The following is a 24,565-nucleotide window of genomic DNA, read 5'->3' on the forward strand; positions in this document are numbered from 1 at the left end:
AAAAATTTTTTTTACAAACAAAAAAAATAAAATATTTTACATCTCTGTGTTTTCAAAGCCGTAGGAAACCTATAAGTAGGAATGTAAACATGTGCAACATGTGCAACACGCAAAGGTTACGTGTCAAATATCAAAAGCTTAATTGTGTGTTCTTGCCCTAAAAATTGTGTTTTATAGAAATTTTTACAGAATCATGTAAATGGAAAAAGAAACGGGCATACAGTCAATGTTTTGTCTCTTCCTCTGTATAATACCAGTAGCCTCTTTCCACTACCTCCCCATTTTTTACTTCTGGTTTTCTCTGAAATATAAGTAATTACTTATATTATCTATATTATTCTGGGTTACTTTTTCTCTCAAAACTTCCATTTCCTAATTCTGTAAAATGAGCAAAAAAATCTCTCTCAAAGACCTGTTGGGGTGATTCAATGATATAAAATATAAGCATTCACTTATGAAAGAATTATTTAAGTTTACCACATTACCTGGAACAGATACAGAAAATCATTATCAATATAAATAAAATCAAGTTTCTATCCGTCCCTTACTACATCATGAGAAATCCCCAGACGCATTTTCACCAAATTTGAGCACATTTGAGAAGCTAACAGCTGTGTGCGGAGGAGGCACAAAAAAAGTGGTGGGGGGGGGAGGCGGAGGGGTCCTGAACACCTGAAGGAAAAGATGGACATCCTCAGCGCAGCTATAGGAGAACCAGAATTCCAGTGAGCAATTATAATACAGCCTAACCCACAGGGAGCGGTAACAGATATTTATTTATTTATTTATTTAACAATAGTTAACAATGTATTAGTACAATAACTACCACTTATCAGGCACTTCTGGGTCAAGAATTATTTTTCATTTAGTCCTCCTACTAACTGCACATAACAGGCACTAAGTATCATTATTATTCTCATTTTGCAAATGGAGAAACAGGTTTAACTAAGTAACGACACAAACATAATCCGTGAAGAAATGGAGATTCAATTCAGACTGCCTGGCATCCAATTCCAAACCCTAAAACTTCAAACATTATTCAATACCACTGGTGATCACTACTGATTGTTTGCTCTTTGAGAGAAATATAAACTCAACAAGAGGCTCTGAGTAAGCTATCAGCAGGAGCCGTGGGTGCTTCCCTAACCCACAGGAACCTGGACTCCCACAACTCTACCAGCTCCCAGAGGGACCCATACGTAGCTCTAACTCTACAACCTCACCTACATCTGGCTTAAGCTGGGACAGTACACATTCCCACAGCTTGGCAAGTGGAGATGAATGGAGGTTTAGTCTATGCCAGTAAAAGAACAGCTCTGTTTAATTTGGAATTCTAAACACAATTTTCCATAGGAACATTACTCATACAATACTCATGAGTATTGATACTGATGTGGTTGACCTGCAAAATCTAAATACTAAGTAAAAAAATTCTCGAGAACATGTACAAAAAGTTTAAAAACTGTGGTTTTACAGCAGAGTTTTAGATTTCAATTTCCATTAAGATTTCAATTTCAATTTCTCCATTTTCTCATCTTTTATTTTTCCTGAGATCAATACTTGATCTGATGTTCCAAAATAAGCTTAACCCTCAGAAGGATCAAGGAAGGATTTACATTCCAAACTGCCTCTGCTATAATCCTATTAATTTCTCCAAATTTACTTTAGCTTTCTCCAATAAAAGAACCCTACTATAAATAGAGTTTCTCTAGTTTCCTTGTTACTCCAGTTTGTTCCCTAGATTAGAAACGATATGAAAGTCATCTTTTAAAGACATTAGAACAGAAATGTTACAAAAAAATATTTAAATGTCAAATTAATCAGAAAACATACAATGCAGATCACCAGTAAATTCTGTAATAAACATGGGTGAGAGAGGGAGGTGTATGCTCCTGAGGTACCAAACAGTGGGAAGGAGGTTCCAAACTGAGATAAAACATGGATGAAAGCAGAGAAAGTATTGCTAGTGAACTTCTCCCTCAAACAGAATAATCCAGAACTGGATGTCCAAAATCTACACATCTTCAAAAATAACACATCCTCACAAATAAACCATCCAGCAGATAAGCCAAACCCTTTTGATTCCACTTCTCTCATCCGAACAAAGAGCTTTAAAACCAAGAACAGAAGAAATCAACAGGATACATTAGAAATCTCTGTCCCCTGAGCCCAAAGGCTTTAACTTGTTAATTACAACCTTAAAAATCTGTTCTCCCACTGCTAGAAATTAAATGAAAATGCCCAGGTAAAGCTGCATAATGATCGAAACAACACCTTAAGTACAACTAAAACAGGAAGTATAAATGACAGGCACCAGAGTCTTTTTGGCTATGGGGGAGAAGGGTGGTGAACACAAAAAGGACTCTAATGAGTAAAACATGAGGGCAAAGAAAGGCTAAGAAAGCTATATACAAGGGAAAGCCAATAATGCCAAACATAAATTTTGAAGCTTCTCACTCTGCTTAGGACTGATCTCAATCATGAGTGGTCACCCTGCATAAAAACTCACAGCTTAGCAAGAATACCTAGCAAGACGTCACAGTACTGATTCACTTCATTTCTGCATATCTGTATTTCAACATTTAACTCTATTATAAAGATATTTTCTTCCCAAAGGATTCTTACCCAAAACTGTACAGCTCCCTGCATCACACTTGTGATTCACAGTGACTCCTTTTCCTGGTATGCCATTTTGCAGCTTCATCTATCTTGCTGTTAAGGTTTCCTCATATATTAATCTTGAATACATCAACTCCCATTTTCAACAAAACTCTTTCTCTAGTGTTTTGGGGGGCTTAACTCTTTTGGGGGGCTGTGTGTCCCACACAGCCACACTCGATTTCTTCCACCACCACGCCGAGCCAACAATATATCTAACACATATATATATATCTAACATAGAAGAAATATCAGTGCTTCTCAAACATCAGTTGTGAAAGATCATTTTTTAGTAATTTCCTCTGTATCATGACGGTATACTTTTATAAAGTAAAAGTGAATTACTAGAAAAATGAGGACGTACTTGGATGTTGCAGTATTATCAAATTATTGCAGAAAGTTTTAAAAACTTATTTTCAAGATTTTAACTTCTGTGCCTACAGACAGGTACCACATACTTCCGGGACCAGCGCTGGTCCCTGGCATGGGCAGCGGGGCCCCAGTGCATATTCTCAGTACACGGCTCTTCAGGAAGTCTTTCACATGCCGAGCAACAATACAGCAACCCACACAAATGGCGATGAACCTGTTTAATACTGCTTTCCATGACCCACATTTTACTTCAGCCAGTCCCTTCAGATGCGAGGCCCTTGGTCATAGTCTCTTAGTTTGTCCATGACAAGGAGGATTTAAAAATTTACTGAATTAACTCTTACTTCTAATCAAGCAGTATCTTCTGATTAAGAGTCTTTGCATATATTCACCTTCAAAAACCACAACTCAAAACATCTTTTCTCCATAAACATTTCTGCATCTAGAGAATTTTTTGCTTTTTTGCAATCAGATACTTAAATTGGCACTAATTAATACGCTGTAAGTAGGTTCATGTATTGCCTTTTCAATTAGATTAGAGAGAAGCAGTATAAACATCAATCCATTCTTTTTAAATTTTCCATATAGTACATAGTAAGTCTGCTTACAGTAAAAACAGTGATCTGATCTGACCCCAATAATTCTCATACTCCCCAGGCAAAAAGCAGCATACCTGGCCTACAGATTGGCCCGACTGAGATTTCTAGAAAATCATTTAGCTATGAAACAGTAGTACGTATGGCCTAACTATCTGTTCTAATACCTTTATGAAATGTCTCTGAGTAATCATGATAGCCTGCTTAGATCAACTTAGAATTATATTCACATAAATTTGAGTTCCTTCCACTAAAATTGCATCAGTAAGCAGACGTTACGAATTACTACGACAAAAGAAAAATTGTCTACATATGCCTTCAATTCACAACGTATAGTATACAATACACTTACGCTAAGAGTTCTTCTAACACAAAGAAATTTTAAACCTCAATTCAACCATAAACAATTTTAAGACATATGCAACCTGTACCAACACAGATTCCTAACTATACAGTCCATTACTGGGGAAAAAATCTCTTATATCGCTACATATTATTTTAAATGTAAATGGCAAGAAAAGATGGTCCTTAAAAGATCTACTATGTGAACCGTGAATTTCTAAGTAGAGACTAACTGTAGGTCCTTTCAGTGTAGAGGGACAGTGAGATTTAAAGATGAAAGACACCACAGTAATTATTCAGGGCATGTTGGTCACTTCATGGATGTAAACATTACAGCCTAGGAAGCTGGCCGAAGGTCACAAAGCTGGAGATGCAGGACCTCAAAAATTGCAGCACAGTGCCCATTTCACCATATTAAACTGCTCCCATTCCAAATACTGAGGTCAAACTCGTAATAACATTTCCTTGTACTACTTTGCTTTACTAAAACGAATTTTAAAAGAAGGGACACTATATCCTCCTTTTTCTGATCTCCAGGGATTTTTACTATTTTCTCAAAAACGAGTCTCAGTAGCTCTAAGTCATATATTTCAACTTTAAGGTACTAAACCCTCATATTAAGAATACTTTTAAGTGTTTATTTGCCATTCTAGTTTTACTTTCTACTCATACATCAGAAATGCTACTTATCACAGTTAACTAATTATTAAAGATGTGAAAAAGCCATTAAGGGGATTCCTAAGACTACTGAAGGGATTTTTATTTTTACTTATACTAAAAAGCTCCAGATAATTTGATTTCTAGCTTTTACCTGTTTTTCAGCATTTTACAATTTCCTTCCATATTGACAGGCTTTGTCTACTGTCAGTTCTCAATACTGTCAGTTAGTCAACCTGTGTCCAATTCTATTCCACTCCTACTATATGAATTCAGAAACTGATGAGAATAGTATGTAAAGCAAGAGTTAAGTGAGCTCTCGGTGATAGCACATTAAGGAACTTTATAAACTTAAACTCACATTTTAGTTTATCATTAAAAGTATTTCATAATTAATTAGTTCCTTGTTCTTATCTATGCTTCAATATGGAGATAATACTAGGTACTTAAGGTATTAAATGTCATTTATACTTGACCCCATATTTCTTATCTTGAGCATATCTAGTCTTCTTGAATTTCATTTTATACCCCCCTCTGATCAGATACTTCTGAAAACTATCTGAAACTTTTATCAGTTTCCCAAAATTAATATTCTTTCTTTTCTTCCATAACCTAGGAAACTGAATTAGTTACAACACTGTAGTCATTTCCACCAAGATTTACAACCTCCTGAACTTCTTAGCTGCTACACTGATCCCCACCAAAAGTATCACCTTCTCTAGATTATCATTACTATTAACATAATGATTCTCCATAACACTCAAAGGCATCAAACGGTAATAAAGTCTCATTTCCACTTGTCATAGAACTAGTCCCTATAAAGTTCTTCAAACTCTATACCTGACCTATCAGTCTCAATTCCAAGTTAAATAAAGTTAAATTTCTAATATAAGAGATTCTAAACTGTTTTTAAACAGTTGAACCAATTATGAAAAATTATGAAGATTTTTAAGTTTGCCTCATAATGAGGAGTTTAAATTAGGGGAGAAATCTTTGAAATTTGAAAAGCAGTGAGGAAATAAAGTTAAAACTTGATTAATGTGCCTATAATGGGTCACATTAACAGCAACCACAACATTAAATTAGATGTTTTCTTAAAAACAGAATACATTAAGGTAAAGAAAATGAAGGAAAATGAGAAGGATTTCATTCCTTCACATAAAATCTCTATTTCATGCACAGAGGTAAATAAAATTCTACATATATGAAATATATACCAAAAAAAGGGGGGGGCAAGCAAAAGCAAGAAAAACATCAGTCCATTAAAAGCCCCTCCCCAACTTAAGAGAATATTGACCATTACACAGGTGATGACCCCAATATCACTTCTATATTCCATTTAGTCTCACAGAAGTTTCAACTTCACCTACCTTTCTTCTCTGAGAGATGTTGAGGGCACCAAAGTCATTAAACAAGGATGAAGCAGGTGAAGTTAGAGGATCTGGAAGGTAAGTTACATAAGTTTCCACACAGACAACTCAAGCAACCCACAAATCTAATAAATGTTTAACTTGACAATGCTTTTAACAGTAATAAAAATCATATACCACAATAATAGTTAAACTCAATGCCTCACATACAGTGGATGTTCAAACATTTTCTAAGTAAATGAAACACAAATTAGAGAATACTTCTCTCAGCCAATACTTAGCCAATTAAAGTATTAGCTAATACTTTAATCAAAAGCTATATGGATTAGGGTACACCTGTTTGCTTAAAACCAAAAGAAAAATCAAAAAGAAAAAAAGAAGAGATGACTCCTGACATTAAAAATGTTGTTTATGAAAGAAGTCTACCAGTAGTAAATGAACTTTGTGTACTTGAAACCAAATCATGAGAAAAATCACAAGGGGCGGGGGTGGGGGGGAGGATAGAAAGCCATATTCTTAGTAACTGGATTTGGATTTCAACACTTAGGCAAGACCTTAAAACCATCTATAGAATATTCCATCTTTTTCAGCTTATCACCAGATATTTTATACTCTTACTAAAAATACAAGTAAACTAGGTTTTTAAATATGTAAATATTAAATGTTTCAAAACACAAACAGGAAACTCAAAGATTCTATAGTTTCAAAGTTCTATTACTCTATGTCCAGAAGTTACAGACAAAAGTGTATCTCTAAATTGTTTTTCACTTAATAGGTCAGAAGAGTTTCTCAAAAGGTATACATGATACACATGGAAATACTTTATCTTCAATTTTGAGCTCTACTTAATATTATGTTTCTCAATAAATTATCTATGAAATTCTAAAGACTATAGGAAATGTTCTCATTTAGAAGGGCCTTAAGCCTCTTCATAATGCAGTACAGACTGCTGTTTAACTGCTCCAGCTACATCTGCCTGCATTTTCAGTCTAGTCTCTCATTAGAAGTAACAATTTAATATATGCAGTGAAAAACCTAATAAAATATATTTATGTAATGTATACATTCAAGGCACCTAAAAATAGGTAATATTATTCATCCTTTATTCTACTTTTGATAATACTTAAAAGTCAGCATATAAACTCTATGGGAATGCTAAAAATATTATTATGCCACAAATTAGTTTCTAAAAATTTTATTAAATATTAAAATACTGATTTTTTTCTACAGAAAAAAAGGTTGAAATATCTAAATAGTGACACAGACACACAGCACAAAATGTCTATCTCAGGATATAATCAACATGCAAATTCCTATTCTCATCATTAATGAGAACTGTCAACATTTAATTGATTCAGTGTATTGACACTTAATTGTTACATATTTTTAAGAAACTATTCTTGAACATTTGTTTCTAAAATAGAATACAGAAAAAAAAAATAAACTAGAATAAAATAGAATACAGAAAGATACTTGGAAATTCCATATCAAAAGTCTTAAAAATGACCATGATCTTGGAAACAGTCATTGCATGTCTAACAATGTTTCCAAAAAATAAAATATAAACACAGATTCATACACACAGTCCAATATTAGAATACCTTTTTAAAAAATTTTGGTACATTATGAAAATAAGCAATAGAATTCAATTTATTATGATCAAGAAACACTCATAACTTTAGGGGCACCTGGGTGGCTCAGTCAGTTTGGAGTGTGACTTCAGCTCAGGTCATGATCCCACAGCTCGTGAGTTTGAGCCCTGCGTTGGGCTCTGTGATGACAGCTCAGAGCCTGGAGCCTGCTTCGGATTCTGTCTCTCTCTCTCTCCCTCTGCCCCTCCCCCGCTCATTCTCTGTCTTTCTCGTGCGCGCGCAAAAATAAATAAAAATATTTTTAAAAATTAAAAAACAAAAAAGAAACTCATAATTTTTAAGTAAATCTAATACAATCTTAAGTATTATCATGAATATATTTAGCCAAGTATTAAATATCATGTATGTATATATATGTACATGTATTTTCACACTCAGACATAACCATTATTTGGAATTCTATGGAATCCAAATAATAGTTACCTCTCTAGATCATTCTTACCCTCTTCCTTTATATATATTCATAATTTTCAAGACTTCAAGATTTCTACAATCAACACACGGTTTTAGAGTCAGAAATATATACATAGGCATGCATGTATGTATACATGTATGTGTATAAATATACAAGAGAAAAAAGGACCAAGTCTTACCGTGGCCTGCATATGGCTTGGCACTGTCATTAAGAAGGCTTGGGGAACTGCTACTATTAGTCATTCTCTGAAAAACAAAAGAGATACACATTATGTCACTAATGGAGAGCAGTAAACCAATTGGACTAACTCTCTTTGCTTCTTCACCTCCAATCCACTTCTTACATTACTGACACTCTAATCTGACTATAAATGTTGCTACATGGATTATAATAATTCATGCAAAAATTTCCAAATGCTCTCTGTAACATAGCAAATGAAAATTTTGCTCACTAGCCAGTTATTTTGGGGTTTTTTAATGTTTTATTTATTTTTTTATTATTTTTTCTTTCATAGTTTATTGTCAAGTTGGTTTCCATATAACACCCAGTGCTCATCCCCACAAGTGCCCTCCTCCATGCCCATCACCCCCCTTCCCCTCTCCCCCACCTCCATCAGCCCTCAGTTTGTTCTCAGTATTCAAGAAACTCTCATGGTTTGCCTCCCTTCCTCTCCCCAACTTTTTTTCCCTCCCCCTCCCCCATGGTCCTCTGTTAAGTTTCTCAGGATCCACATATGAGTGAAAATATATGGTATCTGTCTTTCTCCACCTGATTTATTTTGCTAAGCATAATACCCTCGAGTTCCATCCATGTTGCTACAGATGGCCAGATTTCATTCTTTCTCATTGCCATGGAGTATTCCATTGTATATAAACCACATCTTCTTGATCCATTGGTCAGTTGATGGACATTTTGGCTCTTTCCATGTTTTGCTATTGTTGAGAGTGCTGCTATGAACATTGGGGTCCATGTGCCCCTATGCATCAGCACTCCTGTGTCCCTTGGATAAATTGCTAGCAGTGCTATTGCTAGGTCATAGGGGAGTTTTAGTGTTCATTTTTTGAGGACACTGCACCATTTTCCAGAGCGACTAGCCAGGTATTTAAAACCAAAGTTGCACACTTATTTTGAACTGCACTTCCATATCATTAGCTTGGGCAACACACGTAACTATTAAATCTCCTTCCAATATCCGTCTGAGAGGATATAAAAGTCAACAAGTGCTTTCTAATATCCTCTCCCAGTGTGTATTACCCTTCATACACCTTACAGATTCTATAAAATTAGGATATTCTCTGTTCTCTAAACATGTTCCTTGCTTTCTCATACTCCATACCCTCTAGTCTCTCCATCCAGGAAGGCCTTGCCTCCAGACCCACAACACACAGACAAGAGTGAAAACGAGGCTCTTGCCGCCCGTCCTCTACACGCTCCACTGTTCTCCCAGCCCATCCTACCCTTGAAAGCTCACCCAGATTCCAGCCGTATCCCACCTACCCCATCAGCTCCTAAAACCTTACCTCGTACTCAACAGGTTTAAGAATAAATCCCCTGACGCTGGAATAAACGTCACTGTTTAGTGCCATGTAAATTCAGACTAAGGATACCTGCATCAAGGGATACTTTGTTTCCACCGGGCTTCCAAATCCATTGACTCCTATAAAGCTGGTGCTGAAATAGGAATCTGTGAGACTTGTATCAGTTAAAGCACCTCCATCTATTCCAGGAACTGAAAGATAAAGAAAATTCAAGTATTTTAATTATTTGCAAGTACAAAATACTGATGCAGTTTCTGTGTCTCTGATATATTTTAAAGTCTCAAATCTCTGTCACACTTATTTTTATTTATCTGTTCATAACAGAAGGCAGGACCAAATAAAGTTGGCTCAGCTCTAAAAATCTGTTAAACAATGCTCAAGTTTACTGATTTTTCTCCAGAGACAGTAACTTATTTTATATTAGTATATAAGCACCACCAAACATAACATGAAGAAACAAACCACATTTGCATTTCATTTTCTCATCAAGTTTTCTTTCTTTAACCTTTCAAGAAAACAACAGAATATAAGGCACTGCAATTGAATCTTCATAGGAGAAACAGATGTAAGTTTCTCAGGAGTGTTTCTCTTAACACATCTTACGCAACAGACCAGCAGTCTCTCATTAATACATAAGTCAGTAAAAACAATTCTGCAGACACAGCAATGGGATAGAGGTCAGGAACACAGACAAGCTGCTGACTTTAGGTTAATACAAAACGACTGTAAGTAGTAGGGCAATCCATCACATACCAACGAAGTAATGGACAATATGTTTTAGATGCTACCTCCTGGTAATTACTTGGAATGTTATTTTCCAACCTGCTCATTAAGTACAAAGTCATATCCTTTACAAATCAGCTAAGCTCCAAGTAGGATTGTCCTCTTCTGGGCACAGCCTCTGAGAACCACAGAAACCACTCCCACCCCCCCACCCCCCAAGTAAGAAGAAAACTGAAAAAGTGCTGATAGTTGGATGTAAGGTGCTATGATCCGAATGTGTGTACACCTGCAAAATTCACATGCTGAAAACCTAACCCCCAAAGACAATGGTATTAGGAGGCAGGGCCTTTAGGAGATGTGTAGGTCATGGGAGTGGAGGCCTCAGGAATGAGATTAATGTTCTTTTTGTAAGAAATCGGTAAAGATCTCTAGTCCCTCCCATCACGTTAGGACACAACAGGAAGGCGCCCATTTATGGAGCAGGAAGTGGGTCCTAACCAACCACCACACAAAATCTGCCAGTGCTATGATCTTGGACTTCTCAGTCTCAGAACTGTGAGAAATAAATATCTGTTGTTTGTTAAGACATCCAATCTGAAGTATTTTATTATGGCAGCCCTAACAGACTAACACTCAGAAAGCAACCTGAGATAATTTTTCTTCTCTATTTTTAAGATTTATTTCTCAAAATGTCCACTACTAAAATAAAAATGTATTCCTAGGGAAAAACATAATATATATCAGGTTCTATATGCAGTTTCAAACAACCACAGGGGGGTCTTGAACGGTATCCCCTGCAGATAAGGCAGAACTACTGTATAGTTCCAAAGGAAATGGAATCACTATGCCGAAGAAATACCTGCAGCACCATGTTCACTGCAGCATTATTCCTAATAGCGAAGACATGGAAACAACCTAGGTATCTGCCGGCAAATGAATGGCTAACAAAAATGTAATATATATATATATATACGTATATATCTGTATACATACATACACATGTATATATGCATGTATGTATTATGTGTATGTATACACACATATACATGTATACATATGCATAAAATATGATGTGTACATATATACACACATACATACACAATGAAATATTACTCAGCCATAGAAAAGGAAACTCTGCCATTTGTGACATCATGGATGAACCCCGAGGGCATCATGCTAAGTGAAATAAGTCAGAGAAAGACAAACACAGTATGTTCTCACTTATATGTGGAATGTAAAACAGCCAAACTTGAGGCACCTCTGTGGCTCAGTTAACTGTCTGACTTTTGCTTTCGGCTCAGGTCATGATCTCATGGTTCATAAAATCAAGCCCCGCATAGCACTCAATGCTGACACAGCATAGAGCTTGGTTGGGATTCCCTCTCTCTCCTTCCGCCCCCCCCCCCCCCCGCTCTCTGTGCCCCTTTCCTGTGCATGCTCTCTCTCCTCTAAAGAGAGAGATAAATTTTAAATAAAAGGGCCAAAGTCAAAGAAACAGAGCAGTACAGTGGCTGCCAGGGGCTGGGAAGTGGGAGAAATAGGGAGATGTTGGTCAAATTTCCAGCTATAACATGAGTAAATTCTGGGGATCTAATGTACACCATGGTGACTATAATTAACAAAACTGTATTATGTACTTGAAAGTTGTTAAAAAAGATTTTAAAAGTTATTATCACACAAAAAGAAGTTAATTATGTGAAGAGATGAAGGTGTTGACCAACCTTACATGGTAATTGTTTTGCAATATATATTTGTATCACATCATCCAGGTGTACACCTTAAACTTATGTTACGTGTCAGTATCTCAATAAAGCTGAGACAAAAGAATCCCATACATATACTTAACACTTAACTTTTCCTGTTTTGTTTTGTTTTATTTTTTTAACGTTCTATTTAATTCTGAGACAGACAGAGAGAGAAAGCGCGCAAGCGTGAGCAGGGGAGGGTCAGAGAGAGGTCGATACAGAATCTGAAGCAGACTCCTGGCTCTGAGCTGTCAGCACAGTGCCCAACACGGGGCTCAAACCCACGAACTGTGAGATAATGACCTGAGCCGAAATCGGAAGCTTAACTGACTGAGCCACCCAGGCACCCCAATTTTTCCTGTTTTGGAAGGAAGAGAATGGGATCTTATACTTCAAGAGCAGTTATGGAAATCACTAACCTGTTATACATTATACTATGTACATCACGAAGGTACTAACTTTCTAAAGTTACTAAGAACACCTATCCTACATGCTTCATGGGATGCACACGGAGAAAAAGCATATGGAGTACTTTTTAAGTTTACATTACATAAGCATAAGACATGTTAGAGACTTTAATTACCAAAACTAGATAATTAAGTACTCCTTCAATTCCTTATTTTCGCAGTCCACAGATCTCTATGGTATAATAATTTACAATACACTGGAAGTAAAGCTTATGTTTCTATGAAAGCTTTACTATCATGTCTATGATTATAACATATCAGTACCGAATAATAATCAATTCAACAATCACCATGTAGATATGAACTGCAGTATGAATGACAATTCAATGACAATCGCGGCCAGGTTGACATTACTTTTATTTTGCACCTAAGCAAACTGATTCAAGGAGATGAGAGAGCTTGTCCAAAGTCACAAAGCTAGTAAGTGACAGAACAGGGATGCAATGACAACCCCTTTATTTCATGAAACTGCCTTCCAGTTTTTAAGAAAGGGAATTATAAATCAAAAGATGAAATTCAAGGCTGAAGCTTTATTTCTTTTTAATGTTTATTTATTTTTGAGACAGAGAGAGAGAGACCGTGGACGAGTGGGAGATGGCCAGAAAGGGGGAGACAGAAGATCCAAAGCATGCTCCGTGCAGTGAGAGAGATCATGACCTGAGCCAAAATCAAGAGTGGGTCACTTAACCGACTGAGCCACCCAGGTGCCCTTCTCCCCTGCAGTTTTAAAACTGCAAGGCCTTGATGTTAAGACATTCTAACTTTGAACCAAAGATCTCACAGTACCTAAAGAATCTGAACTCATAATCTGTCAGCAGTAACCCAGCCACAGTTAGCATATAAATGTGTATGATAATAACCCACTTAAAAAAAAAATCCTCACAGCTTAACTAAACAAATGTTCTCTTTCATCTTCAGCCTTGTCCCCTCTGGGTGAAATGGGTTTAACTTTCCCAAATCATCACAATAAATCAAGGGAATACCCAAAGGGAATTCTGATGTCAAGTAAATTTGAAAGATGCCAAGAAAAACAAAAGTAAACCCATTCTTCACAATGCAGTGTCCACAATGTGAAGTATGACATTGACACAGGAGATCTACTTCCCAAACGTACCTGGCTAGGGCACATGGAGTGTGAGGGCCTAGAGCTCCATGGAACACACTCTACAAAAAGTAGCCCCAACAACACGGAGTGGTTCTCCTGGGCCAAAGAAGGCAGCACAGACAAGACGCTGGCAAAGCTCTCGCAAGGTGATGAAATCCAACTTCTCAGCCTAACTTTAATAAGCCCTCAACAATCTTGTTCTCAATCTATTATTTCCCAAAGGTGCTAAGTTTGTGTCTGTTTTGCCACTTACTAGCCACAAAGTCTCTGGCAAAATACTTCAAAAATGTAGATTATGCCAAAGTGAAAATCATACCATCTACCCTGCAAACATCCATGAAAAATTATGGAAAACAATGACATAGGACCTTGTAAGAATCTTAACAGTTGCACAACTCTATAATATAAGCTACTAAATACTGATTGTACACCTTACAGTGGGTGAATACAGCACGTAAATTATATTTCCAAAAAAAGCTATTTTTTAAAAAATCAGTGGAGAAAAAAAGGAATTATTCAATAAATGAACTTAAAACAAGCAGGTATCCAGGGATGCCTGAGTGGCTCAATCAGTTGAGCGACCAACTCTTGATGTGGCTCTGGTCAAGACCTCAGGGTTGTGGGAACAAGCCCTGGGTCGGGCTCTGCAGTGAGTGTGGAGGGGTCTGCTTGGGAGTCTCTTTCCCTCCCCCTCCTGCTACCTCCCCATTCATGCTCTGTCTAAAAAAAAAAAAAAAATTTTTTTAAGTGAAAAATTAAAAACTGGGTATCCATCAGGGGGAAAAAATGAATACACAGAGATTTCCAAAAGACCAAAGATTATAGTGTATAAAAATAAATATATACACACATATATATACACATCCACTACAAAAAAGATCTTTACAATAGTTATAACATTACTGAACTCTCTCCTCCAATCAAAATGATACAGTCAACTGTATTTTGAAAGTCTACACTTTACAATATGAAGTGCCATCAATTTCTACACACACACACCCCTAGCTCTATGTTCTTCAAGACCCAGATATATGATGAAAAGGAAAAAACACACTTGGAATTACAGCCACTAAGTTCTAATCCTACCTTTACTAGTCACTTGCTCTATGACTTTGAGCAAACAATCCTCTAAGTTTCATTTCTTCATCTGGAAAAGAAGGCAATAGCATCTCGCTCGCAGGCCTGTGGTAGGGACTCACATGAAACCCCCTAGCAAAGTGTCTAACGTCCTGTCTCAAGGGATAATCATACATGTTTTTTCCTCTTCTGCCCCTAGAATGCATTGCCCAGTTACTCTAAGCTGTTAAAACTTATACCTCTTCAGGGGCACCTGGGCGACTCAGTGGGTTAAGCGTCGAAATCCTTACATATTTCCATACTATCTACCCATCTTAACTATCTGTTAACTGGGATCTGGGACTACTTATATTTTTTTTGGTATTCCCTAATCTAGCATATTTTTATGAACATCTACAATTAAACCCTTTATGAAAATAGGTATTTTTAAAAGTTGATAAAAGATGCACTATAGTAAGAGTTTCACATCCAACCTTCATAAACACCCCATACAAATGGGATTATAGCTTCCAACAGGCCTTGTAACGGTAAGGACATTTAGACTCACAGGCCCTAGATGATGGTATGGCGGACACAGGCCCAGGAAAAGGGGCTCCTCCACCTACTCAGCAGACATGCCCACCAACCTTTTGCACAAACACATCTGCCCGTGAGATGGCCTTCAGCCAGTTGCCAACTATTGCCCTTTGACAGTTTGTTTTTAAGTAGCTTCCATGCCCACGTGTGGCTTGAACTCAAGACCCTGAGATCAAGAGTTACATGTTCTACCAGGGCGCCTGGGGGGCTCAGTTGGTTAAGTGTCAAGAGTTCAATTCAGGTCATGATCTCCTAGTTCATGGGTTTGAGCCCTGCGTTGGGCTCTGTGGGACACTGCAGAGCCTGGAGCCTGCTTGCGATTCTGTGTCTCCCTCTCTCTCTGCCCCTCCCAGCCTTGCGCTCTGTCTCTCAAAAATAAATGAACATTAAAAAATATAAATGAAAATTTTAAATTAAAAAGTTACATGCTCTACCAACTGAGACAGCCAGCCCCCCCCCCCCCCCCCCCCCCCCCCCCACTTCACAGTGTGTTTAATCCAAGTCCCAGTTTCCTCTCCTGTAACAGAACTATAACATCTACTTCACAGGGCTGCTGTGAGAATAATCCAGGACGAAGGCATTCCTGGGTGTAACTACGTGCCTAATGGTTACTTTTTGTGGTTATCATTTCTATCCATATATGAATTTATTTATAAGTTACTTTGCCTTTTCTGATGAAAACCTAACATGTTCTTTGTATAGAATTCATTAGAGGAAATATTTCATGTAGTTTTTTTTAACTTTAATATAAACAACGAAAAGGTAGCTTGGAACATTTTAGACGTTACAAAATCCATAGGAACTGTCTGAAAGACAAGACAAATCCTCAGGTTGCCTGGGTGGCTCAGTAGATCAAGCATCCAACTTCAGCTCAGGTCATGATCTTGCAGCTCGTGAGTTCAAACACCACATCAGGTTCAGTGCTGACAGCTCGAGGCCTGGGGCCTGCTTCAGATTCTGGGTCTCCCTCTCTCTCTGCCCCTCTCCCACTTGTGTTTGCTCTCTCTGTCTCTCTCTCTCAAAAATAAACATTTAAAAAGTTTGGGGAAAAAAAAAGAAAGAAAAGACTCAAATCCAAAGCAAGTGGTTGGTCAGGATATATTGGTCTATTTGAAGGACTGGACTTCCCTCAAAAGCTCACAAACTAAGAAAAAGTCCGAGGGAAAGCTGAGAAAAGCGGTAATTAATGCCTACAACCACTGTATTTCCAGTCCCCATGGTAAAGTTTCTGTGCAGAGCCATAAAGAGGGCAATTCCACACCAGATTCTCCACCCAACTCTCAAGTACCATTAACCAACATGGACGGTAACTAGAGAAGCAAGACCTCAGCATAGAGCACCAGCCCGAAGTCCGATATAATGCTATGTACACTACCTCATTTTTACCCACTCAACAAGAGGAACAGATTCTAACCTCAGTATCTCAGAATATCATCTTAATTTCAGTATAGAATCACTGAAGATATAATTAGTTAATAGGAGGTCACTGTTTGGGGCACCTGGGTGGCCCAGTCGGCTGAGCATCTGACTTCAGCTCAGGTACATGGTCTCATGGTGCGTGAGTTCGAGACCCACGTTGGGCTCACGACTGTCAGCGCAGAACCCTACTTCAGATCCTCAGTCTCCCTTTTTGCCTCTCCCCTATTTGTATGCTCTCGCTCTCTCTCACCCTCTCTTTCTCTGTGTCAAAAAAATTAGTGAACACTTTTAGGGGTAACTGGGGGGTTCAGTCAGTTAAGCATGAGGTCAGACTTGGGTTCAAGGTCATGATCTCACGGTTCGGTAGTTTGAGCTCCACCGTCTAGCTCTCTGCTGTCAGCATAGATCCTACTTCTAATCCTCTGTCTCCCCCTCTCTCTGCCCCTCCCCTGATGGCTCTCTCTCTGGTCTCCCTTTCTCTCTCTTCGTAAATAAACTTTAAAAAATAATAATAAACATTTTTTTTAAATATGGCTTAATAAAGAAGAGGTCACTGTCCAGGGGAGTCCTAATCCAATATGACTTATGACTTTATAAAAGGGGAAACCTGGACACAGACACACACATAGGAAGAATGTCTTGTGAAAATGAAAGCAGAGATCAAGATGATGATTCTAAGAGCCAAGGGATGCTAAAGATTGCAGGCAAACCACCAGAAGCCTGGTGAGAGGCACGGAACAGATTATTTCTCACAACCATTAGAAGAAAGCAACCCAGCCAACATCTTCGTCTCAGACTTCTAGGCTCCAGACAATAAATGTTATTTAACCACCCCTCCCCCATAAATAAAGCCATTTAATAAAAATAAAAGATTAAATGGGGGGATTATTAGGCCAATAAACATAAGCTAAGGTAAAAGTATCTCACCTGAACATTAAGCTTAGAAGTTTCTAAGTAGCCAAGATCAAAAAAAAAAAAGTAAGTTTAAAAAAACCTCACAAAATAACAAATACAATTTTTTAGACCAGAAACATTTCTAGTACTAAGCTCTTCAGAGAAATTTATTTATAAAGATTTTTATATGTGGAGCACTAATCATCATACATCTTCAATACAGGTAAAACATGTCTAGAAACATTTTTTATATTCATTCTCAACAGAAGTAGAAAACAATATTAAACACAATCCATTTGAAGTAATTCCATAAAGAGCTAAGAATGCTGGTTAAGTAATTCCCTTTTCGGCCATCTACCCAGACCAAGCTGCCCCTCTTGAACCATTATCCTTTTGCTTTGAAACACTCATTTCTGGTTCTGGTCGATAGATATGACAGATAGATAGGTACAGACAGACAGAAAGACAGACAGAAAACAATACCAGCTCCATGTGCCTTAAACGTAACAGTCCTTTAAGATGTACACCAGCACTACTTCTTTCGGTGGCAGCGCCAGAGATGAAGTCTGAAACCAGAACCATCTCACTCCAAAGGCTCACTGTAAGACATTCCTCTCAGTCATCCCTACAAACACAGACTCACATTTACAGCTACCTAGTATTAAATGCCTCCAACGACATGTGTGACAAGTACTTTTAAGCTAAAAAACGCAGTTATCCTTAATTCCTTTCTCTCTCTCATCCATCCCTTGAAGCGGTTGCTTTATCAAATCTCTCAAATGCGCCCCCTGTATTTCATTTCCACTTGCCTCACACAAGTCCTTAGCATTTCTCTTATCCTTGCACTTGGCACAGCCCACGAGGGCCTTCACAATGTGGCCACACAGTTCATCACCTGGTACCACTCGCCATAATTTAGCCCGTCCTCCCCATTGGCTGACTACAGGACAAAAGCATGCACAATGCTCTCTCTCAAAACCTGTCCCCTTGTCCTCATCTGCCTAGGATGCCTTTCTTCTCTACCAGGTATGTATGCATCATACATCTTTCAAGAAATGGTTCAAATATTACCTTTATGAGACCTTCCAAAATACCCCTGAACAGAGTTTATTATACATGTTTTACCGATAGTGTACCATACTATGCCAAAAGGTATACATTTCAAAATCCTCTACTAGACTATGCATTCGTAAAAGGCCAGCACCATGCATCTTTGTATTCCTCAATTACTGGTAGAGTGTAAATGTGTTCCATAAATGTTCGATAATTAAACTCTGTAGTCAGCGCCCCGAGTACACATATACTATCAGTCAGCTGCATACAACAGCAGACCTCCAGAGGCAAGGTGACACTGTTTTATTTTCTTTTAATTTTTTAATGTTTTATTTATTTCTAGGAGAGAGAGAGAGAGAGAGAGCGTGAGCAGGGGAGGGTCAGAGAGAGGGGGAGTCACAGACTGAAACAGGCTCCAGGCTCTGAGCTGGCAGTCAGCACAGAGCCCGACGCGGGGCTCGAACCCACAAACCGCAAGATCATGACCTAAGCGAAAGTCGGACGCTTAACCGACTAAGCCACCCAGGCGCCCCAAGGTGACACTGTTTTAAAAACTGCAAGATCTATCTGGCAAACTGGACTTTAAGGAAGCTGTCATACCCTTGCACCAAAACAGCCACAGTAAAGCCTATGGCAAGAGAAAAAAAAAAAAAGAAATCCTAAAAGAGCAATTTTAGATACAAGTGGCCTAACAAATACTCAGCTGGAGCCCTAGTGTTCCACACTGGCGTCTACCCCATGCACTGTTTTGAACTAAACACTGAAGATCGACATTATTACCTAGTTTCCTGAATCAGAGAGGAACTGCAGTGCAGCAAGACTGGAAAATACTGGACTCTGAAGAGCTCTACAATACCAAAGGCCTTCCAAGATACACAGGCCACAAAACGGATGCTCAACAACTAAATCAGGGCTCTCAGGTGAACCTACCGAGTACTTAGTATTGGCCCTTTGATTACTTACTGAGAAATGTCTTCCAACGAGACCGTTCTAGTTTAGGATCTGTGCCAAGATAATTGCTTTTTCTACAATATCAAAACTTGCCAATAAATAGATGGTTTCAGAAGTCTTCCACTCATCTTCTCAGTAGAATAAACTGGAAAGGTGTTTCTAAAACCAGCTTACTCCTTGTGCAAAATATCAGTGTAAGATCATCCCAACCCACAGTTTCTGGAGAACTTAGGAGCAGATTTGTTTGCTTGTTTGAACCTACTACAAAACCGGGGATAGTGTTACTAACACCGCCATCCACCATTAAAACGTAAGCTCCACAAGGGACGGACTCATTTATTTGGCTACTAATGTACCTCAAGAATCTAAGACAGTAGCTGACATAGTTAGTGCTCAGTAAATATCTGTTAATCAAGTAATTAAATGAATGACTCTCCACTTTTAAAACTAATCATACTAAGTTGAAAGTCTGCCAAAATCTAAGTTTTTCAAAAATATTACTTGTTTACATTACACCTTTTCACAATATATATCCGATGACTTTGCTAAGATTTTTACCTTAAACATGCCTGGATCATTTTTCCAAGGCCTGGAAGGAGAGAGAGAATTCCCATCTTTGTCAACACTCCTCAGAGATCCCTGACACTGCTGTGAAGTCTAGGAACCATGGAAGTTACTATTTTAAAGGAACTGAAAAGGCCCCATTCCGTTTTGGTTTTCTTTCACCTCCACTCTCATCCTTTCAATCAAGTATACGGTGAGATTCAGGAACAGCAATGTTAAAAGACAGAATAAGTTTGGAACAGTTGAGCAAAATAAGAAAGTTGAACCTAATGATATATACGGTCCTTTCCGGTTTTTCCAGCTCTGTCGCGCTCTACCTAATTATAAATATGAAAGCAGCCTAAGGTAACTATATCAAAAATGCAGATAAAGAGTGAAAGACTATTAAACAATAACACCAGTCTTTTATTAAACACACAAATGAAATCTCTCAGTGACTATTAACAATACTGCCTTATTAAGTTGCAAAACATGTGATTACAAAACCATCTCTAAATAAGTGAGCCACTGAGAAAAGTCTTGCTGGGGCAGGTTTGATATGGATGGCTATTTCAAATATCGTATTTCAGCTAATGATGTATAAAATACAGCTTTTTTATTGAGCTGTACTTGACATGAACTATTACTTTTACGTGTAGGACATAATGATTTACTGCAAAATGATTTACCACATTAGGTTTATTTAACAGTAATCACTACACAGTTACCATTTTTTTATGCTGAGAACTCAAGATCTACTCTCTTTAGTGACTTCCAAATATACAATACAGTATTGTTAACTATAGCCACCTTGATCTATATTACATACTCAAGATTTATTGATCTTTAATCTGTACGTTTGTACCTTCTGACCACCTTCAACCATTTCACTTACCCCCCACCACCTCTGGCAACTACTAATCAATTCTCTATACCTAGGAGTTCAGGGCTTGGTTTTTTGTTTTTGTTTTTGTTTTTTTTGGTTTCACATGTAAGTGAGATCATTATGATAGTTGTCTACATAATTTTTCTGAATGTACCAAGTTTGAACCAAATTACTGAAGAGTCTGTATACTTAATGTATGTATGTATCATATTTTGTATAAATCTATGTACAAATGTACATAATAAATTAAGATGTTAACAGCTTAGTAGCATCCTTTGTAATAATAAAAGGCTACAAACAATCTAAACATCCATTAAAAAGAATACAACAAACAGTGGAATGTTACGCAGCCTTTAAAAGGGGCAAGGTAGACTTCTATGTGTGGATGTGAACAAATCACAAGATATGCAATTCAATGAGAACGTTCGAGGTGCGACATACTTCCACGTGCGTGCACACCAGTATACGTGTAGCTTGTGCTAGACAGGGAAGTATAAACATATGAATGTATGGGCAAAGAATATTTCTGAATAGATACATAACAGACTGGAAAGAGTGACTATCTTTTGGAAAGGGATCAAGGAACTGAGGAAGGAGGGAGACTATTTTTCGCTGTGTACTATTTTATGTAATCTAAATTTTTAACCTGTGCATGTATTAATTTTTAGTTCCAAAAACAAGATGTTGGTTCCTATTTTTTAAGCCATGATTTTATGATAAAAATGTAGTTTAAAAGTTCCTTTAGAAGTTTTACTTTAGAAAAAATCCTTTAGAAAACTAGGAATAGGGCGCCTGGCTGGCTCAGCCAGTGGAGCATGAGACTCTTGATCTCCGGGTCGTGGAGTTCAAGCCCCACGCTCAGCTTAGGGAAGGAGGGGAGGGGAGGAAGAAAGAAAAGAAAAAACAGGAAAAATATCTTTATTTTTTAAAGAAAAAACAGGCCTCAAAAGAGGGGAGAGCTTTTTTATGGAAGAGGATTGTTATCTACATGCCAATTAACTCCGCCAAGATTAGTGAGATCAACATGCCCTTCCCTGTACTGGAAGTTCAACTGCTGAGCAGTCATTGTTTTTAAGAGTTTGTTGGGACGGGAGGAGGATCTAAAGATCAAACATGAAGTAATTTGTTTTCTAGAACATGAACATTTAGAAAACACAGGAGCATTTTAGAACTAAAAAAGAATTTTGGACATCATATACTCCATACCCCATTCTCCCGTTTTACAGATAAAGAAATGTATTTCCACATGGACTAAATGACTGGCTTAAGATCACAAAGTGATTCTGTAAGACAGCACTAAAATCAAAATCTCTGAGCCCCAGGCCTGTAGTAATTTCCATATACTGGTAGAAGGCACAAATATTTGTACGTATTGGCTTGCTAACAACTATATGATAACAGTAAGTAAAACAAACACTTTACCATATTCCATTTATATACTCTCAGACTAAACTACTTTATAAACAGGATATAAACTAAGTTAATATGTGGGAAAAAATGTGAGAGATACTACTACAAACTTTAAGCGTGTGTGTGTGTGCATGTGTGTATGAGTGAGTGAGAGTGTGAATTGTTTTCTCTCAAAATTCGTATACTGCAGCCCTAAGTCTCGGTGTGAATGTGTGCGGAGCCAGGGCCTTCAGGAGCACAAGTCCCAGGCAGAAAGCAGAGGAGACTGGTCCACTCCACTTCACACGCGGCTGTTCCAACGGGAGTTTCTACCAAAAATGTTTTAGACTTTCATAACTTAAAAATAAGTGAAAACCCTAAACTACACAAATAAAAAATATTCAAGTCTGTCAATAAATGCCTCAAAATCCCAGCACAAATCTTTGATATCACTTCTGAGTTGCTGTAAATGCTCAGAGCTTTGGTACACAAAGCAGATACATCTACAGAAAAGCAACCACCCCCCCCCAAAATGAGGTGCTCCATAATATAGATAAATAAAAATTTTACAAGTTAAAAAAGAGAAAAATTCAGCAATGAAAACAAATGAACTCTTGATACTTACAACTTGGCTGAATGTTGAGGGAATTGTGCTGGGGTGGGGAGGGGGGAGGGAAACAATCCCAAAAGATTTCATGCTATATGATTCCATTTATAAACATTCTTGAAAGGACAAAATTACAGAAATGGAGAGCAAATTAGCAGGTGCCAGGTTTGGGGAGGGCGGGGAGGGTTACAGAAAGGCAACTTAAGGGTGACAAAGCCGCTCTGTCTTCACTGTGCTGTCAGGCACACAAGCATACCCGTGGTAAGTTCCACAGACCTACGTGCGTGAGCACACACCAGTGCAAATAAGATTAGAGACAGGAATCCGATCAGTGGAGTGGATCCATCAATACTGGCTGTGATGCTACCCTTCAGGTATGAAATGTTACCACTGGAGGAAAATGAGTGATGAAACCAGCTCTCTGCATAATATTTCTTACAACTACATGTGACTCTACATTACCTCAAAATAGAACACTAATTTAAAAAATGAAAAATTCTATAAAAGGGCAAAAATATGAAGACATTTTGTTTTATTCTGGCAACCACTGATCTTCTTACAGGGTTATCTGAAATGCACTTTTGTGGAAAGAAGTGTTTTACTCATTAACTGAATCTTACCTCAACCTGTATTAACACAGTCCTCTTTGAATATTCCTCATAAATTTATCAGGGCTTAATATTATCTTATACAGGGGCACCTGGGCGGCTCCATCAGTCAAGCCTCCGACTTCAGCTCAAGTCATGATCTCACGGTTCAGTTCGTGGGTTCATACCCCACACCCAGCTCTGTACTGACAGCTCAGAGCCTGGAGCCTGCTTCAGATTCTCTCTCTCTCTGCCCTTCCCCTGCTCATGCTCTGTCCCTCAAAAATAAATAAATGTTAAAAATATATATATTAGGGGCGCCTGGGTGGCTTAGTCGGTTAAGCATCCGACTTTCGCTTAGGTCATGACCTCACGGTTCGCGGGTTCGAGCCCCGCGTCGGGCTCTGTGCTGACTGCCAGCTCAGAGCCTGGAGCCTGTTTTGGAGTCTGTGACTCCCTCTCTCTCTGACCCTCCCCTGCTCATGCTGTCTCTCTCTCTCTCCTAGAAATAAATAAAAAATATATATATATTATTTTATACATATGTTTCTATTCCCTACTAGAATATAAACTCCATTAGGGCAGAATTTTGTTTTATTCAATGTTGTATTCCTACCACCTAGATCAAAGCTTCCCCTTTCAAGCACAATACTAAGTGAGCAAAATGAACAGTATTACAAAGTCTTTGTTGGGGCACCTGGGTGGCTCAGTTTTAGGTTAAGCGTCCAACTCTTGCTATCAGCTCAGGTCACGATCACACCACTGCTGGGGAGTTCAAGCCCTGCACTGGGCTCTGGGCTAAAAATGTGCAGTCTGATTGGGATTCTCTATCTCCCCCTATACTACTCTCCCTCTCTCCCTCTCCCCCCCCATAAATAAATAAACTTTTAAAAAAAGTATTTGTTAGCCACTTTGTGTACTAAGCAACGAAAATGTTTAAACC

At 38.0% G+C, this 24,565-nt stretch overlaps 1 protein-coding gene across 5 annotated transcripts in view; it reads right to left on the reverse strand.

Annotated features, from left to right (window-relative positions):
- PAN3 (poly(A) specific ribonuclease subunit PAN3) overlaps nt 1-24,565 on the reverse strand; it is a 134,510-nt gene that overhangs the window by 104,515 nt on the left and 5,430 nt on the right. For all 5 annotated transcript variants that reach the window (XM_039255721.1, XM_039255715.1, XM_039255706.1 and 2 more), the window contains exons 2-4: nt 9,670-9,791; nt 8,241-8,307; nt 5,996-6,066 (exon numbers count right to left, since the gene is read on the reverse strand). In XM_039255721.1, the coding sequence (XP_039111652.1) occupies nt 5,996-6,066; nt 8,241-8,307; nt 9,670-9,791 (260 nt within the window). The remainder of the gene's footprint in view (nt 1-5,995; nt 6,067-8,240; nt 8,308-9,669; nt 9,792-24,565) is intronic.

The sequence above is a fragment of the Hyaena hyaena genome, unplaced genomic scaffold (genome assembly GCF_003009895.1).
Source record: "Hyaena hyaena isolate Hyena2069 unplaced genomic scaffold, ASM300989v1 scaffold_11, whole genome shotgun sequence".
NCBI classification, from domain to species: domain Eukaryota; kingdom Metazoa; phylum Chordata; class Mammalia; order Carnivora; family Hyaenidae; genus Hyaena; species Hyaena hyaena.